The following is a 20,729-nucleotide window of genomic DNA, read 5'->3' as shown; positions in this document are numbered from 1 at the left end:
GCGCAAATTCATTCCAAAGGGAGATCACATCGAGGCATGTAGTCTACCAACCAGATATGGGGAAAATATATGATTTTCATCCGTGTTTAAAACACTAGCAACACAACCCTGTCATTACAAGGTTATGAAAATGAATTGAGAATGAATTTAATTTGCAAAAAAGTTAACATATAATAACAGTAAAAATAGCAATGATAATTATGAACATATGCATTTTAAAGAGATACAACAATTAAGGAGCACATCAGGAACAGATATGCTCCTTAAGTTAAAAGTTCCGCATTTCTTCTCCCACATCTGCTGCAATCCCGTCTCCCTCTCTTCTCTCCTCCTCACCAATTGCCCCCGATTCCTCCCTATCTGTTGGGGTTTCTCCTCCTTCATCCCTGATTTGTAGTGACGCATTTAGTTTTGCCGATTTCAACCAGTTGAGCATCGCGAATGAATGAAGCCACAAACTACTGGAGAACCGTTACGGCGTAGAAGAAGAGTTAAAAATCGCCATTACATTTTTTATCTTGCGCACCCCCTAGTGGCAGCTCGCGCACCCCCGGGGGTGCGCGCACTACACTTTGGGAAACCCTGCTCTAAGTTAATATGATTTCGCCACTGTGCTTAATTTCCTTCACTGTGCTATGGTGCTGCCCGCCCCGCCTCCTTCTTGTGTTTGTACCCCCTCCCCTCGCGTGTAGGCGGCGTGTTAACTCATTCAACATGGCGGCGCCCACAGAAAGCCCGGAGGCGGCAGAACTCGTACCAAAAAAAAAGGACAAATGGCTCCATTATATGGAGATATTTTGGTTTTAAACCGTCGGACGAACAACAGAAAGAGGACTACTGCCGGGAATGCAAGAAATTGGTGGCAACCAAAGCATCGAGCACCACGAACCTGTTCAACCATTTACAGGTACGCCACAAACTTTTGTGCGAGGAGTGTGCCAGGCTGAGAGTTAATGCAGTGAGATGAGTTTGAGTTTTGTTTTTAAGGAAAAGGAAGGCAATATGTATTATTTCTAAAAGTCAAATTATTATTTATGAAATGAGTTTTTTTTTTGTTGTTGTTGTCTTAAATGTTTAAGACGCACTTTATAAGAACTGCCTACCCTCAGGTTTTATGTTTGTAATTAAAATAAGGCAATATACTACTTCCTTGGTTTGATAATTCCTGTTAAAAATGGTGCACAAGCACTTTGTTACTAGTACCTGTCTACCTCTAGGCACTTGGCTGCCTACCTGTTTGCACTTCAATAAAAAAAAACACCTTGCTGAATTTGGTGTGTCTGTTTTTTGGGGGTTGTTTTTCCTGCATAGATATCAAGATATATATCGTATATTGAGATTTTTTTTTCTCCATATCGCCCAGCCCTAATTCCACACTATCCCTAAAAATTTCATGCAACCAGAAAGAAAAGTTAAAAATAATAATGAATGGATCTTTGTAATGTTTTTCTGTTGCACTTGTTTTTACTGTAAAATTGGAGCCACGCTGCCTGTTAAACGCCTCGATATCTCAGAAACTAATGCAGATACAAGCCTGGAATTTTACACACTATTTACTGGGAACAGTGACTTTATTCAAAAAGTGTTAAACAAATCTGAGACGGTCAGATGGGAACTTTTTTTTTCATCTGGTGAAAATTCATTTTCATTAATTTCTAAAGTAAAGTAATACATTTCAGACACATTGCAGTCGGATCAAGTCCTGTTTTGTGCTGCAGCTTCTCACATACGTCCATCTGACCCAAAGACTCTGTGACAAATCATCAGTGTGCAGTGAAAAGAAACAATCTTCCTCCTCAGGACATTGATGATGAACCTAAAACCTCTGCTTCAGTCTCACTATTAGAGAATGTGTCTTACTGAGGAGCAGGTCATGTGACTCTCAGAGAGATGATCTTACCTCAGTGTCTCCAGTTCACAGTGAGGATTCTCCAGTACAGCACAGAGACACTTCACTCCTGAGTCTCCCAGATTATTATTAGTCAGATTCAGGTATCTCAGGTGTGAGGGATTTGATCTCAGAGCTGAACTCAGAGCAGCACAGCCTTCATCTGAGACACCACAACCCCACAACCTGCAGAGACACAATGACACACACTTCATCAACAGATTTTCATCTTGGTGTAATAGTGGTTGTGAAGATGATGTCTCTCATGTTGGACTGTCTCTATTCTCTTCACCAATCACAAGCTATTATTAATAATGACTCAAACATTACCACTGTTACTGACATTAAGTTTACTCGAGGTGCAAATGATTCAGCAAAAAGTCAATAATTTAAAGGTTTAAGTGAAGAGTCAGGTTTTGGAGAATTTATCTCTGCTTGACTGGATTTTTAATGATCACATATTTAATTGTACAGACATTTTAATTATTTCTTTAAATTAAAAGTGATTCTGAGGAGAAATGATCACTTCATGACTAATATGTTTGTTCTTAATGATTTACATCCATCAATCGGTCCATCCATTATCTGTAGCCGCTTATCCTGTACAGGGTCCCACGCAAGCTGGAGTCTATCCCAGCTGACGATGGGTGAGAAGCAGGGTTCACCCTGGACAAGACACCAGATCATCGCAGGGCTGACACACAGAGACAAACAACCATTCACACTCACATTCACACCTACGGTCAATTTAGAGACACCAATTATCTGAAGCTGCATGTCTTTGGACTGTGGGGGAAACCGGAGCACCCGGAGGAAACCCACACAGACACGGGGAGAACATGCAAACTCCACACAGAAAGGCCCTCGTCAGCAACTGCGTTCGAACCCAGAACCTTCTTGCTGTGAGGCGACAGTGCTAACCACTACACCACCGTGCCGCCCGCATGTTTATTTTTACAGAAAATTTAATTGATAAATAACACTGTATACAACTATTAACTGCTGCTTTAGTGAGTTATTGTGACTCTCAGAGAGATGATCTTACCACAGTGTCTCCAGTTTACAGTGAGGATTCTCCAGTACAGCACAGAGACACTTCACTCCTGAGTCTCCCAGATTATTATCATTCAGATCCAGTTGTCTCAGGTGTGAGGGGTTTGATCTCAGAGCTGAACTCAGAGCAGCACAGCCTTCATCAGAGACACCACAACCCCGCAACCTGCAGAGACACAATGACACACACTTCATCAACAGATTTTCATCTTGGTGTAATTCTTACTTTAAAGATGATGAGTGTAAAATTAATTTCATTATTCAGAATGTCATGAGGATTTAATATCACCTGTATATTCTCATTAACAGTGTAATTAATAATGATAATACTGAGTGTTATATTGAGTTTCTCTCCTCTGTTGTGTGTGATATTAAACCATCAGCAGCTGAAGCTGAACAGAGAACAGCAGAGAGACCATGAACTTTAATCAGAGAGAGAGAGAGAGAGAGAGAGACTGAATCTCAGATGGTTCTCTACTAGACTTATAGTGCACTACACAGGGGCAATAAACTTGTTTCTCCAGAGTCTACAGAGTGCATTTATAGAACACTATAGATTTATATTATTGTAGAATCAGAGAAGTAAACAATGATTATTCCATATAAATCCTACAAACATTCAGCCACTCGTTCTTGCGACAGCGTGCGAACAAGAGTTTCAGAAAAAATGGACAGAAAACCTCTGTGTGTCGGAGGAATAAAAATGTCAGTGTAATTTATGACGATGTTTGTTTGTCTAATTAGTTTTTCATCCCTCAAAAAAGAGGGACCACATATAAACAGTGCTGTAATTTCAACACCAGTCGCCCAATCTGGATGCAAGTTTCATCAAAATAAAGCTGAAGCTCTGCACTTTGAGATCATCTTCATTATTTAATTTCATCAACAATAAACTGTGGAGGACAACAACAACAGTTACAAGCCCCCCCCCCCCAAAAAAAAAAACCCACCACAGCAATTATCAATATCCACGTCAGGGCTGGATTTTGGGGGGTCCTGGGATGAAGTTGAAAAAAAAAAGATAACTTAGAAACTCTACATTCCACACTATCCCTAAAAATTTCATGCAACCAGAAAGAAAAGGTAAAAATAATAATGAATTGATCTTTGTAATGTTTTTCTGTTGCACTTGTTTTTACTGTAAAATTGGAGCCACGCTGCCTGTTAAACGCCTCGATATCTCAGAAACTAATGCAGATACAAGCCTGGAATTTTACACACTATTTACTGGGAACAGTGACTTTATTCAAAAACTATGAAGCAAATCTGAGACTGTCAGTTGGGAACTTTTTTTTTCATCTGGTGAAAATTCATTTTCATTAATTTCGAAAGTCAAGTAATACATTTCAGACACATTGCAGTCGGATCAAGTCCCGTTTTCTGCTGCAGCTTCTCACATACGTCCATCTGACCCAAAGACTCTGTGACAAATCATCAGTGTGCAGTGAAAAGAAACAATCTTCCTCCTCAGGACATTGATGATGAACCTAAAACCTCTGCTTCAGTCTCACTATTAGAGAATGTGTCTTACTGAGGAGCAGGTCATGTGACTCTCAGAGAGATGATCTTACCCCAGTTTCTCCAGTTTACAGTGAGGATTCTCCAGTCCAGCACAGAGACGCTTCACTCCTGAGTCTCCCAGATTATTATTAGACAGATTCAGTACTCTCAGGTGTGAGGGGTTTGATCTCAGAGCTGAACTCAGAGCAGCACAGCCTTCATCTGAGACACCACAACCACACAACCTGCAGAGACACAATGACACACACTTCATCAACAGATTTTCATCTTGGTGTAATAGTGGTTGTGAAGATGATGTCTCTCATGTTGGACTGTCTCTATTCTCTTCACCAATCACAAGCTATTATTAATAATGACTCAAACATTACCACTGTTACTGACATTAAGTTTACTCGAGGTGCAAATGATTCAGCAAAAAGTCAATAATTTAAAGGTTTAAGTGAAGAGTCAGGTTTTGTAGAATTTATCTCTGCTTGACTGGATTTTTAATGATCACATATTTAATTGTACAGACATTTTAATTATTTCTTTAAATTAAAAGTGATTCTGAGGAGAAATGATCACTTCATGACTAATATATTTGTTCTGAATGCTTTACATCCATCCATCAATCCGTCCATCCATTATCTGTAGCCGCTTATCCTGTACAGGGTCCCACGCAAGCTGGAGTCTATCCCAGCTGACGATGGGTGAGAAGCAGGGTTCACCCTGGACAAGTCACAAGATCATCGCTTGGCTGACACACAAAGACAAACAACCATTCACACTCACATTCACACCTACGGTCAATTTAGAGACACCAATTATCTGAACCTGCATGTCTTTGGACTGTGGGGGAAACCAGAACACCCGGAGGAAACCCACACAGACACGGGGAGAACATGCAAACTCCACACAGAAAGGCCCTCGTCAGCAACTGCGTTCGAACCCAGAACCTTCTTGCTGTGAGGCGACAGTTCTAACCACTACACCACCGTGCCGCCCGCATGTTTATTTTTACAGAAAATTTTAATTGATAAATAACACTGTATACAACTATTAACTGCTGCTTTAGTGAGTTATTGTGACTCTCAGAGAGATGATCTTACCTCAGTGTCTCCAGTTTACAGTGAGGATTCTCCAGTCCAGCACAGAGACGCTTCACTCCTGAGTCTCCCAGATTATTATTATCCAGATCCAGTTCTCTCAGGTGTGAGGGGTTTGATCTCAGAGCTGAACTCAGAGCAGCACAGCCTTCATCTGAGACACCACAACCCCACAACCTGCAGAGACACAATGACACACACTTCATCAACAGATTTTCATCTTGGTGTAATTCTTACTTTAAAGATGAGTGTAAAATTAATTTTATTATTCAGAATGTCATGAGGATTTAAAGGAAAAGTCCACCGTACTTCCATAATGAAATATGCTCTTATCTGAATTGAGACGAGCTGCTCCGTACCTCTCCGAGCTTTGCGCAGCCTCCCAGTCAGTCAGACGCAGTCAGACGCGCTGTCACTCCTGTTAGCAATGTAGCTATGCTCAGTATGGCCAATGGTATTTTTTGGGGCTGTAGTTAGATGCGATCAAACTCTTCTGCGTTTTTCCTGTTTACATAGGTTTATATGACCAGTGACATGAAACAAGTTCAGTTACACAAATTGAAACGTAGCGATTTTCTATGCTATGGAAAGTCTGCACTATAATGACAGGCGTACTAACACCTTCTGCGTGCTTCGGCAGCGCATTGATACGGAGCTCAGATATCAATGCGCTGCCGAAGCGCGCAGAAGGTGTTAGGACGCCTGTCATTATAGTGCGGACTTTCCATAGCATAGAAAATCGCTACGTTTCAATTTGTGTAACTGAACTTGTTTCATATCACTGGTCATATAAACCTATGTAAACAGGAAAAACGCGGAAGAGTTTGGTCGCATCTAACTACAGCCCCAAAAAATACCATTGGCCATACTGAGCATAGCTACATTGCTAACAGGAGTGACAGCGCGTCCGACTGCGTCTGACTGACTGGGAGGCTGCGCAAAGCTCGGAGAGGTACGGAGCAGCTCGTCTCAATTCAGATAAGAGCATATTTCATTATGGAAGTACGGTGGACTGTTCCTTTAATATCACCTGTTTATTCTCATTAACAGTGTAATTAATAATGATAATACTGAGTGTTATATTGAGTTTCTCTCCTCTGTTGTGTGTGATATTAAACCATCAGCAGCTGAAGCTGAACAGAGAACAGCAGAGAGACCATGAACTTTAATCAGAGAGAGAGAGAGAGACTGAATCTCAGATGGTTCTCTACTAGACTTATAGTGCACTACACAGGGGCAATAAACTTGTTTCTCCAGAGTCTACAGAGTGCATTTATAGAACACTATAGATTTATATTAGGGCCCGTTTACACAAGGACGCTGTCGGGTAAAAACGACTAAATATTTTATCAGAAGTGCCTTTCGTCTACACGGGGACAGCGTTTTCGAGGCTGAAAAACGGAAAAAATTGAAAACGCCTTCCAGAGTGGATAAGTTAAAAACAGCCCCCGTTGTATATCCGTCTAAACTACCCAATACGAGAAACTCTGCTCAGATCTGCTCACGTCGGGTACGCGTTTACGTCATAGTAAGAGCATGTGTAGCAGCGGGGGCGTGGTCAAGCGCCGGTCTGTGACAGGAGGGTGGAGTCAGGGAAGGTAAGTGGCAGAATCACTACGCCTGATGTCAATTAACCTGTGTTTGTGTGTCTTCCCAGTGACCGCGCCCTATTTAAAGAGGGAGAGCAGAGAAGCTCATCCCCAAGCTAGACGCCGGTTGCGTGTGTCTCTGTTGGTTTAAAAATATTGTTAGACTGAAAAGTGTGGCAATAAGGCCTATTTGTAAACCTGATCTCTGTCCTGCCGTCCTCTGTGCTCCACCCACTCATATAGAACGGCTACAGCATGTCTGATTACATCGATCCAACGGACCTTCAAGCTGCTCTGGCAACCTCACGAGTAGCCATAGGCAGAGTAGTCAAAGTTTTCGCGGCGCAGATGTGCAGATTAGACAAGATGGAAGACGTTGCGCATGCGTGCAGACATAGCGGAGGTCTTTCACAGCACCACCTAGCCGCCTGGCATGCACATCCAATTGAATTCCACACATTTATGCGTCACCGTATAGACGCAGATTTCCTCCTTGAAAACGGTCGTGTAGACGCGGAAAAAAGTGAGAACGAAAACGGACTTTTGCGTTTTTGTTTCAGACCGTCCCCGTGTAAAGTGGGCCTTATTGTAGAATCAGAGAAGTAAACAATGATTATTCCATATAAATCCTACAAACATTCAGCCACTCGTTCTTGCGACAGCGTGCGAACAAGAGTTTCAGAAAAAATGGACAGAAAACCTCTCTGTGTCGGAGGAATAAAAATGTCAGTGTAATTTATGACGATGTTTGTCTAATTAGTTTTTCATCCCTCAAAAAAGAGGGACCACATATAAACAGTGCTGTAATTTCAACACCAGTCGCCCAATCTTGATGCAAGTTTCCTCAAAATAAAGCTGAAGCTCTGCACTTTGAGATCATCTTCATTATTTAATTTCATCAACAATAAACTGTGGAGGACAACAACAACAGTTACAAGCCCCCCCCCCCCAAAAAAAACAAAAAAACAAAATAAAAACCCACCACAGCAATTATCAATATCCACGTCAGGGCTGGATTTTGGGGGGTCCTGGGATGAAGTTGAAAAAAAAAAATAACTTTGAAACTCTACATTCCACACTATCCCTAAAAATTTCATGCAACCAGAAAGAAAAGTTAAAAATAATAATGAATTGATCTTTGTAATGTTTTTCTGTTGCACTTGATTTTACTGTAAAATTGGAGCCACGCTGCCTGTCAAAAGCCTCGATATCTCAGAAACTAATGCAGATACAAGCCTGGAATTTTACACACTATTTACTGGGAACAGTGACTTTATTCAGAAACTATGAAGCAAATCTGAGACTGTCAGTTGGGAACTTTTTTTTTCATCTGGTGAAAATTCATTTTCATTAATTTCGAAAGTCAAGTAATACATTTCAGACACATTGCAGTCGGATCAAGTCCCGTTTTGTGCTGCAGCTTTCCACATACGTCCATCTGACCCAAAGACTCTGTGACAAATCATCAGTGTGCAGTGAAAAGAAACAATCTTCCTCCTCAGGACATTGATGATGAACCTAAAACCTCTGCTTCAGTCTCACTATTAGAGAATGTGTCTTACTGAGGAGCAGGTCATGTGACTCTCAGAGAGATGATCTTACCTCAGTATCTCCAGTTTACAGTGAGGATTCTCCAGTACAGCACAGAGACGCTTCACTCCTGAGTCTCCCAGATTATTAAAGGACAGATTCAGTTGTCTCAGGTGTGAGGGGTTTGATCTCAGAGCTGAACTCAGAGCAGCACAGCCTTCATCTGAGACACCACAACCACACAACCTGCAGAGACACAATGACACACACTTCATCAACAGATTTTCATCTTGGTGTAATAGTGGTTGTGAAGATGATGTCTCTCATGTTGGACTGTCTCTATTCTCTTCACCAATCACAAGCTATTATTAATAATGACTCAAACATTACCACTGTTACTGACATTAAGTTTACTCGAGGTGCAAATGATTCAGCAAAAAGTCAATAATTTAAAGGTTTAAGTGAAGAGTCAGGTTTTGGAGAATTTATCTCTGCTTGACTGGATTTTTAATGATCACATATTTAATTGTACAGACATTTTAATTATTTCTTTAAAGTAAAAGTGATTCTGAGGAGAAATGATCACTTCATGAGTAATATATTTGTTCTGAATGTTTTACATCCATCCATCAATCTGTACATCCATTATCTGTAGCCGCTTATCCTGTACAGGGTCCCACGCAAGCTGGAGTCTATCCCAGCTGACGATGGGTGAGAAGCAGGGTTCACCCTGGACAAGTCACCAGATCATCGCTTGGCTGACACACAGAGACAAACAACCATTCACACTCACATTCACACCTACGGTCAATTTAGAGACACCAATTATCTGAACCTGCATGTCTTTGGACTGTGGGGGAAACCGGAGCACCCGGAGGAAACCCACACAGACACGGGGAGAACATGCAAACTCCACACAGAAAGGCCCTCGTCAGCAACTGCATTCCAACCCAGAACCTTCTTGCTGTGAGGCGACAGTGCTAACCACTACACCACCGTGCCGCCCGCATGTTTATTTTTACAGAAAATTTTAATTGATAAATAACACTGTATACAACTATTAACTGCTGCTTTAGTGAGTTATTGTGACTCTCAGAGAGATGATCTTACCTCAATTTCTCCACTTTACAGTGAGAATTCTCCAGTACAGCACAGAGATGCTTCACTCCTGAGTCTCCCAGATTATTAAAGGACAGATCCAGTTCTCTCAGGTGTGAGGGGTTTGATCTCAGAGCTGAACTCAGAGCAGCACAGCCTTCATCTGAGACACCACAACCCCGCAACCTGCAGAGACACAATGACACACACTTCATCAACAGATTTTCATCTTGGTGTAATAGTGGTTGTGAAGATGATGTCTCTCATGTTGGACTGTCTCTATTCTCTTCACCAATCACAAGCGATTATTAATAATGACTCAAACATTCCCACTGTTACTGACATTAAGTTTACTCGAGGTGCAAATGATTCAGCAAAAAGTCAATAATTTAAAGGTTTAAGTGAAGAGTCAGGTTTTGTAGAATTTATCTCTGCTTGACTGGATTTTTAATGATCACATATTTAATTGTAAAGACATTTAATTATTTCTTTAAAGTAAAAGTGATTCTGAGGAGAAATGATCACTTCATGACTAATATATTTGTTCTGAATGTTTTACATCCATCCATCAATCCGTCCATCCATTATCTGTAGCCGCTTATCCTGTGCAGGGTCCCACGCAAGCTGGAGTCTATCCCAGCTGACTATGGGTGAGAAGCAGGGTTCACCCTGGACAAGTCACTAGATCATCGCAGGGCTGACACACAGAGACAAACAACCATTCACACTCACATTCACACCTACGGTCAATTTAGAGACACCAATTATCTGAACCTGCATGTCTTTGGACTGTGGGGGAAACCAGAACACCCGGAGGAAACCCACACAGACACGGGGAGAACATGCAAACTCCACACAGAAAGGCCCTCGTCAGCAACTGCGTTCGAACCCAGAACCTTCTTGCTGTGAGGCGACAGTGCTAACCACTACACCACCGTGCCGCCCGCATGTTTATTTTTACAGAAAATTTTAATTGATAAATAACACTGTATACAACTATTAACTGCTGCTTTAGTGAGTTATTGTGACTCTCAGAGAGATGATCTTACCTCAGTGTCTCCAGTTTACAGTGAGGATTCTCCAGTCCAGCACAGAGACGCTTCACTCCTGAGTCTCCCAGATTATTATCATTCAGATCCAGTACTCTCAGGTATGAGGGGTTTGATCTCAGAGCTGAACTCAGAGCAGCACAGCCTTCATCTGAGACACCACAACCCCACAACCTGCAGAGACACAATGACGCACACTTCATCAACAGATTTTCATCTTGGTGTAATAGTGGTTGTGAAGATGATGTCTCTCATGTTGGACTGTCTCTATTCTCTTCACCAATCACAAGCTATTATTAATAATGACTCAAACATTCCCACTGTTACTGACATTAAGTTTACTCGAGGTGCAAATGATTCAGCAAAAAGTCAATAATTTAAAGGTTTAAGTGAAGAGTCAGGTTTTGGAGAATTTATCTCTGCTTGACTGGATTTTTAATGATCACATATTTAATTGTAAAGTAATTTTAATTATTTCTTTCACATAAAAGTGACTCTGAGGAAAAATGATCACTTCATGACTAATATATTTGTTCTGCATGTTTTACTTTTACAGAAAATTTTAATTGATAAACAACACTGAATACAACTATTAACTGCTGCTTTAGTGAGTTATTGTGACTCTCAGAGAGATGATCTTACCTCAGTGTCTCCACTTTACAGTGAGGATTCTCCAGTAGAGCACAGAGACGCTTCACTCCTGAGTCTTCTAGTTTATTCCCAGTCAGATCCAGTGTCTTCACAGTCAGATGCAGTTCTCTCAGACTGGAGGTTTCTGAGTTGAGCACTGAGACCAGAGCTTCAGCGCTTCCCCCTTTAATTGTATCACAACTGATCCTGAAGGAAATAAAATAATACATAATAAACTCACACAAATGATCAAACAGGTCCTCAAATCTTTCACTGCACCATTTCATTTTCATAAATGACAAAAGTAAAAACTCCGAGTTGGCAACACACTGAAATGCTGTAACAGTAATTCACAGTTCGAGCTGTTCAGATTTGAGTTTTCTGCTGCACACGTCATCACTGACACATGGGATAAACACGCAACATCAAATCTAATCACCAAATCGGGAAATAAGAGTCTGATCTCAAATATTTATAAGAGGTGAAAGGAAAAGAGTTTCAAAAGTCAGGTTTAGCTGAAGCAGGCAGAGTTCAAGGCAGAGTCATATTTATCTGAACAGATCAGACATTTGATTTGTTCTCTAATTAGTGAGCGACTGAAATGATCACAGCCCAGTGCTGAAGGAGTTTTATGGAGATATTCATGATGAGCTACTTGGCTAACAGAGAGAGAGAGAGAGAGAGAGAGAGAGAGAGAGAGAGAGAGAGAGTGTGTGTGTGTGTGTGTGTGTGTGTGTGTTTGTGTTGCCAGGTGCTCCTTATTTGTTCCTGGTGCCAGTGAGTTACAGACTGGACATGTTCTTCCCCTTACACTCTGTGTGTTGTCTCTCCCTGTCTGACCGGAAATCAATAAATCACAGAGCTACAGCAGGGAAAAGAACAAAAGCTGTGAAGGACAAAAAAGTTACAATTTATAAAAGATGTCAGCATATTAGAAGAACAAAAGAATAATTAGCATGTAATATATTTATATTAATTTATATTATGATGAGATATTATGATGTAATAAAAGTAAATAAGAATGGTGTGTCTGATGAGTTCTCTGTGAAAGTCTGTTTTTCCACTTGAATAAAAGCTTTTATCAGGTCATAATAACAGTAAAGATTTTAATTATAATTCTGTATTACTGCAAACTCCACACAGTTCTATTGGCCCAGTGTCTGCGTCATTACATTTCACTAATAACACAAATTTAATGTGAAGAAAAAAAGATTTTCAAACTAAACACAGCGAAGGTTTTGCACAGAAAAAAAATCTCCATGTTTATTGGACACTGGAGCCTGTAATAGAGGTGTAATTTGTAAATATTGAAAATAAACTACAAGTAAAAGTTGTGTTTGATTATTTGCATTAATTTTTGGAAATGTGTTGTTTGTAAGTCGAGTTAGTTGGCTGTCACTTACATCTTCAGCTCACAGCTTCGATACTTCTTGGGACAAAATGACATCATTCGACACAAACATTTTTCTCCTTCAATGACATCAACTGGTTTCCACATGTTTAATCGCTGCCCTTCAGTATTATTCAATTCTACATGCAACTGTTATCCCCTCATTTATCTACTGATCTATTTGTATGAACACACTCTGGATCACCTGAAACTCAAAACATCCCAAAACAGGGGTGGACAGGAACGAAGTCCATTTACTGGAGTTCTGAATTTAAGGAAGTTTTTCGTATCTATCCTTTACTCGAGTGTTAATTTTTTGGAAAATTATGACTTTTACTCCACTACATTTGAAGGACAAATATTGGACTCTTGACTCCAGGACATTTCTCTGAAGGTTCCTGTTACTCGTTACTCTGAAACAGCTTTCATATCAGCTGATGAATTTTCATTTCTTTTCTAAAATGCGAGGCCATACGCTGTGTTCGTGACAGGAGAAAACCAAATCACAGTAAACTCCGCCTCTGATCAAGTTCAAAGTGCTTGCTGCATTTTTTTTGAACAGGGGTGGGTTTCCTGAAAGCCTCTTTCAGCCAAGAGTGTCTTTAATTACCTCCTAAGATCCACCGTCAAGCATGGTTCTTAGGAGGTAACGTGGTTTTCCTGAACAACATCGTCACACAAGTAGTCCTTTAGTTTGCTCGGAATTTACGAGAGACCCGGACCACTCGTTCAAAACAAAGAGCGTCTCCCTCACAGCTGAATCCACAGACTGCGCTGCGCCTCTGAGGGACTCACAGTCAATGGGGGAAACTGGTGATGAATCTGCTGCTGGTGTTCAATTATTTTTCTTGTACATTGCAAGTACATCGAGTTAATTATTAAATAAATATATGAAAACATTCTGAATATATATTTCAATGTGTTATGGAATGACGTATGGATATCGTAATGTCACACTGATATCTGTGAAGATTCTCAGTCATCCAGGTCATAGTAAACTGTGGGTGGCAAAAGAGAGCAACTGGACTTGCTTGAAGATTCTTGAAGACGTTTCACCTCTCATCCAAAAGGCTTCTTCAATTCTGTCTGACTAGTAGGGAGCCTCAGGTATTCATCCTCTCATGGATGAAAAGCTCATCTAAGGTGTCGTTGAGTCATCCTGTTGGTGTGGGTCACTGGGGGCTGGTAGTGAACGGCCTCGAGAGTCGTTAGGGTGATCAATGTATTGCCCGTTAGGGTGATCAGTGGAATGCTGATTCTCTCTGTTCTCCTGTGAGACACTGAAAACAGCTGGGTTTTGGTGTGCATTCAGTCATAGTTAATAGAGGGGATGGTTAGGAAACCCGGCAAACTTCAAAGGACTGTCCTATTGTTTCGTATTTGAGGTTGAACTGTACCATGACGTCATCACGAGAGCGCACACTTTAACCTGGCAACAACAAATATGGCGGACAGATCTGACGACTCCTTCTTGTTTGGGGATGATTTTGATGCTATCTTAGATATTTTATTGGAAAATGAAGAAATAGAGGAGCACTTTACGACCTCAGTTGATGTGAGTATGAAATTTGTGAATTTGCGTGAAAGTTGAGCCACGCGACTGCCCAGACTAAACTTGAACTTGATCTCTTGTGGTCTAGATATCAACCAAAAATACAAGTTCATGCCTAAGATCAAGGGTTTTTTTTTTAAACATTTGCACCCGAACTCTCGTTTTCATGTAGTTTTAGATCAGAAACTTTGTTTGAACATCTTTCGTTGTTTTGTTATGGCCATGCTTTAATGCATTGGTCTCTCTTGTTTGGCAGGTTCAATCGACAGAAATACTTTGTAATGATTGTGGGGAAAAATACCAGACCAGACATAGTTAGTAGAGGCTTGTTAGAGGTTTCATGGCTTCTCTTAGGCATTTTCAGCTTAGGCACAGTGCCAAATATGGGTTTCTTTTTTGTTAGTTTTTCGGAGTGAACTACAAAAAAGCAAAAGAAAAAAACAATTAAGACAAAGGAATATTTTGAGAAAACATAGTTCAAAAGAAAGAAAAAATTAAAGTAAAGGGAAGCTCAACTAAAGCTTAGCGTTGTACAGTCACAAACCGGTGCGCGGAGACTCACTGATCAATAACAAACAATAACTGAATACTGACATATTTTGACATCTTCAGGTGCAAAATGCTTCTCACAGTTGTAGACTGTATCCCTTTTTATCTGTTCTCTAAAATCTTGGTCTACTTCTCTTGTCTTCTTTAGCTCACCAACCCATTCCTCTCGCCATTTCTTATGAGCTTCATCGCTCACCAACGGCAGCTTAAAAATGCCGATTCCTTTGGTTCTTCTGCAAGAACCACAACCAAAAACTGCACAATTTCGGCCTGGCATTTCTGGAAACTTAAATAAAGTCTTGCTAAAGTAAAGAAATCTAGGAAAATATCGCTCACTTGAAATACTACTTTCTCGGTTCTCCCCTCTACTAACTCTGCTAGTGTGCACTCTCAGGGTGACGTGATCAAGCCTAAACCATAACAGAGTTATCCCTTTGAAGTTTGCCGGGTTTCCTAACCATCCCCTCTACTAACTATGATTCAGTTGTCTGGGAAGTGTGCCAAGGACTGCATTGTAGGTGGCTGATAAATGATGTCTTAGACCCCCACCTCTGTTCAGTCAGTGAAGGCTGTTCCAGGTTGACAAAAATGGCTTCTTTAACTTCTTGCTCATACCAACGATCCTCTCTGGCTAAAATGCGTACATTGCAATCCTGAAATGAGTGTCCTCTGTTGTTAAGATGAAGGTAGTGTTAAGTTGAAGGTAGACAGCAGAGTCCTGGCCTCTTCAAGAGCAAGAAAAGGAACATAATGGACAAGGAGGATAACAGGAACAAACGCAAGAACATTGTCATTCCCTACATTTTGGGTCTATCTGAGAAACTCAGGAGGATCTTTTACAAACAACATTCCAGTACATTTCAGATGCAGTAACACCCTGAAGCAGAAACTGGTCCACCCTAAGGACAGAATAACTAGACACAAACAGGACAACGTAGTGTATGCAATTCAGTGCAGTGAGGAATGCACAGACTCGTATACTGGAGAAACAAAACAACCGCTTCACAGGCGCATGGCTCAACACAGGAGAGCCAGTTCCTCAGGCCAGGACTCTGCTGTCTACATTCATCTTAACAACAAAGGACACTCATTTCAGGATTGCAATATCTCTGATCCAGTAACAAATGATGATTGTATAGATAATATTATAAAGAGGAATTCTTGTTCTATGTTTCTTACACCAGTAGATGAGAAGGAAATTATTGATATAGTTAATAAATGTAGTAATAAAATATCCACAGATTGTAATGATATTGATATGAAACTAGTGAAAACTAGACAGGGACACTCTAACGAGTGCAAACCCCGCCTTTTCCCTATTAAAATACATTGGGCGAAAATTTCGAAGTTCTGCCATGACCTTGACCTTTGACCTCCAAAATTTAATGGTTTCCTTCCTGGGTGATTGGCAACACATGTACAAAATTTGGTCCAAATCGATCCATTGGTTCTTGAGATATCTTGCAGACACACAGACAGACAGACAGACAGATACACACACACACAGACTGACGCAGGTGAAAATAATAACCCCTCCGACTACTGTCGGCGGGGTTAATAATAACCCCATCGACTACTGTCGGCGGGGTTAACTATTATTTGGGGGATTTCTAAACCATTAACATACATCTGTAACTTGTCATTTCAAACCGGTACATTTCCAAGCAATATGAAAATAGCAAAAGTAATTCGATTGTATAAATCTGGGGAAAAACGCAACTTCACAAATTACAGACCTGTTTCTTTACTTCCTCAATTCTCCAAAATTCTTGAAAAACTATTCAATAACATTAGATAAATTCACTGAAAAATACAAACTACTCAGTGATAGTCAATATGGATTTAGAGCAAATAGATCAACAGAGATGGCACTAATGGAATCAACTGAAGAAATCAGTAACTCTATAGATAAGAAACATGTCGCTGGGATATTTATTGATCTTCAAAAAGCTTTTGATACTATTAATCATGATATATTAATTAAGAAGCTGGAACAATATGGGATAAGGGGAGTTGTATTAAACTGGATAAAAAGTTATTTGAGCAACAGGACACAATTTGTGAAAGTTGGGTGACTCTGTCTCAACTCATTTGAATATTGATTGTGGTGTCCCTCAGAGTTCAGTATTGGGTCGTAAACTGTTTATTCTTTATATAAATTATATGTACAATGTATCAAAGATATTTAAGATGGTATTATTTGCAGATGACACAAATATGTTTTGTTCTGGAACAAATTTACATGAGTTAGAAAACAATCTCTTCAGAATTGTGCAGGTTAAAAAGTTGGTTTGATCGAAATAAATTATCATTAAATCTGTCTAAAACAAAAATCATGTTATTTAATAATTATAAAATAAATAGGGCAATAAATGTACAGGTAGATGGTGTTGATATTGAAAGTTTCTAATAATAAATTTCTTGGGGTAATAATAGATGATAGAATTAATTGGAAATCACATATAAAATACATACTAATGAAACTATCAAGAAGCATATCTGTGTTGAGTAAAGCTAAGCATGTCCTGGACTATAATTCACTCCGCATTCTTTACTGTTCCCTGGTTTTACCGTACTTAAATTACTGCTCAGTGGTGTGGGGAAATGTTCACTTCATGCAATAACTATACTTCAAAAAAGAGCTATAAGAATAATTCATAGTGCTGGTTACCGAGATCATACTAATTCACTATTCTTAAATTCAAAATGTTTAAAAGTCAGGGATATTATACAATATAAAACTGCCTTAGTAATGTACAAAGTTAGGAATTATAAAGTACCAAGGAATATCCAAACAATGTTCTCGGATAGAGAGGGGGGCTATAATTTTAGGGGGAAATTGAAATTTAAAATTCGCAGTGCTAGGACAACGTTAAAAATGTTCACTATCTCTATTTGTGGAGTAAAGCTATGGAACAGTTTGAATGTGGAGCTCATGAAATGTACAATGATAAACCAGTTAAAAAAAATATATAAGGAACAGATCTTTATGTGGTATAGGGAGGAGGAATTACAATAACATTCTATTGATAATATAAGTGTATATATGTGGGTATGGGTACATTCGGATATATTATATAAAAAGTGAGTATTTTTTGTATATATGTAAAGTGCATAATTGTATATATATAAGCATAATATGCATAATTATGATATGGGCGTCTGTGTACGTATGGATGTGTATGGTTATAGGTAGGTGTATATGTATGTACTGTATATATGTATTGTATGTGTGTATATATGCATAAGTATTTTTATATATATGATTTGATTTGGGCGATATTATACCATGTTGGTATGTCGGAATGTTTTTTTTTGTTGATTTTGCTTTCTTTTGTATATATAGTTTATTATGGTGGAAAGTGACGTTTGATTAACGGTGGTATAGAGGGTTAGGATTTGATAAGTTTTTTACTTCTTCCTAATCCTTTCCGAACATTATTATTTTATTGCCTTGTGGCTACGCTATTCTGTTTATGACGATGTTTTGATGATTGCATTTTTTATTTTTAGTTTTTGGTTTTTTGTTTGTTTTTATATCTTCTTTACTGTTCGGAATCTCATCTCATCTCATTATCTCTAGCCGCTTTATCCTTCTACAGGGTCGCAGGCAAGCTGGAGCCTATCCCAGCTGACTACGGGCGAAAGGCGGGGTACACCCTGGACAAGTCGCCAGGTCATCACAGGGCTGACACATAGACACAGACAACCATTCACACTCACATTCACACCTACGGTCAATTTAGAGTCACCAGTTAACCTAACCTGCATGTCTTTGGACTGTGGGGGAAACCGGAGCACCCGGAGGAAACCCACGCGGACACGGGGAGAACATGCAAACTCCACACAGAAAGGCCCTCGCCGGCCCTGGGGCTCGAACCCAGGACCTTCTTGCTGTGAGGCGACAGCGCTAACCACTACACCACCGTGCCGCCCCTGTTCGGAATCAATCAATCAATCAATCAATCAATCAATCAATCAATCAATCAATCTTTGGCAGGTCTTTGACAATCCTCATGGATCCTGAAAGATCCTGTGAGTTTTTTCACCAGGGTACTGCTGAAACACACAACTTCAAAGTTTGAGATGGCAGGATCTGTAAAATATCAATCTATGATAATGAACTAGATAGAACTCGACGCCAACGGCGTCGATGGGGATGCCTCTGTCCAGTAGACTACATGCCTTATTAAGTTGTGATTTGGGGATGGACATTGGACCACACAGTAATCTTGACCTGGTGAAATTACTTGTATTAGCCCTGGAGATATCGTGTTCACAAGGTTTGTGGACAGACATTTGACCTCACAGTGACCTTGACCTTAGACCTTTTGATCTCAAAATCTAATCAGTGCATTTTTGTTCCCAAATGCACAAATGGTAAAAGTTTGGTGAAATTCCTTTCATTAGCCTTGGAGATATTGTGTTCACAATGTTCTCAGACAGACATTTGACCTCACAGTGACCTTGACCTTAGACCTTTTGATCTCAAAATCTAATCAGTTCATGTTTGTCCCAAAGCGCACAAATAGTGAAAGTTTGGTGAAATTCCTTTCATTAGCCTTTGAGATATCACGTTCACAAGGTTTCGGGATGGACACACGCACGGACAGATAGACAACCCGAAAACATAATGCCTCCTGCACCTTACGGTGGCGGAGGCATAAAAAGGGGTGGCACGGTGGTGTAATGGTTAGCACTGTTGCCTCACAGCAAGAAGGTCCAGGTTTGAGCCCAGTGGCCAACAGGGGCCTTTCTGTGTGGAGTTTGCATGTTCTCCCCGTGTCCGCGTGGGTTTCCTCCGGGTGCTCCGGTTTCCCCCACAGTTCAAAGACATGCAGGTTAGGTTAACTGGTGACTCTAAATTGACCGTAGGTGTGAATGTGAGTGTGAATGGTTGTATGTGTCTATGTGTCAGCCCTGTGATGACCTAGTGACTTGTCCAGGGTGTACCCTGCCTCTCGCCCATAGTCAGCTGGGATAGGCTCCAGCTTGCCTGCGACCCTGTAGAACAGGATAAAGCGGCTACAGATAATGGATAAATGGATCATGGAAAAGGCAAACCTCCCAACCTCGAGTGCAAAGATGATGTTAAATATCTTGGAACCTTAATCGAGAGTAATCTTACCTTTAAATACCATATTGAACATATAACTGTTAAGATAAGTAAAACTGTCGGAATGACTGCTAAACTGAGGCACTTTGTACCTTTTAAGACACCACGTCAAATTTATAAGTTTCTGATCTTTCCATACATATCTTATGCTGTTACAGTGCGGGGTCTTGCCAGTAAATGTTACTTAAATTAGATTTTGATCCTACAAAAACATGCCCTGCGCTTCATGTCTTTTGCAAAAAGAAATGAGCATGCGGTGCCACTTTTTGTTGATGCTGATATTAATGTCTGTAAAATTCCTATTCTGTGAATCCGTATGTTGCCAAACGCATGACATTCGAAATGGGTTGCCCCAACCAACATATTATATCTTTTTATTGATACCAGCAGCATCCATTCATACAGTACTCGGGCTTCGACTTCCAAGAACTTTTACAAAAAAAATCTAGACCAGAAATGCAATGTAATGCATTTTCTAGAGCAGGAGTAAGGGTGTGGAATGACTTACCAGGGTTATTAGGAGAGCTTCCAAAACAACAAAACTGCATACTGCCCTGATCGCTAATCTTCTTAAATATGACAATTATACTCAAGGGTGTCAGAAACATTTTTAATGTGTGTGTGTGTGTGTGTGGGTGGGGGTGGGGGGGGGCACTGGCAGGGGGTCTGGGGGTCGTCC

At 40.3% G+C, this 20,729-nt stretch overlaps 1 protein-coding gene across 1 annotated transcript in view; it reads right to left on the bottom strand.

Moving 5' to 3' along the window:
* LOC132870704 (NACHT, LRR and PYD domains-containing protein 12-like) overlaps positions 1-20,729 on the bottom strand; it is a 76,692-nt gene that overhangs the window by 17,498 nt on the left and 38,465 nt on the right. Inside the window, exons 9-13 of the mRNA XM_060904503.1 lie at positions 11,456-11,650; positions 8,739-8,912; positions 4,513-4,686; positions 2,934-3,107; positions 1,901-2,074 (exon numbers count right to left, since the gene is read on the bottom strand). Coding sequence (XP_060760486.1) covers positions 1,901-2,074; positions 2,934-3,107; positions 4,513-4,686; positions 8,739-8,912; positions 11,456-11,650 — 891 coding nt within the window. The remainder of the gene's footprint in view (positions 1-1,900; positions 2,075-2,933; positions 3,108-4,512; positions 4,687-8,738; positions 8,913-11,455; positions 11,651-20,729) is intronic.

The sequence above is a fragment of the Neoarius graeffei genome, chromosome 22 (assembly GCF_027579695.1).
Source record: "Neoarius graeffei isolate fNeoGra1 chromosome 22, fNeoGra1.pri, whole genome shotgun sequence".
Lineage (NCBI taxonomy): Eukaryota > Metazoa > Chordata > Actinopteri > Siluriformes > Ariidae > Neoarius > Neoarius graeffei.
Note: the sequence above shows the minus strand (reverse complement) of the source record. Positions and strands in the feature narration are given on the sequence as shown.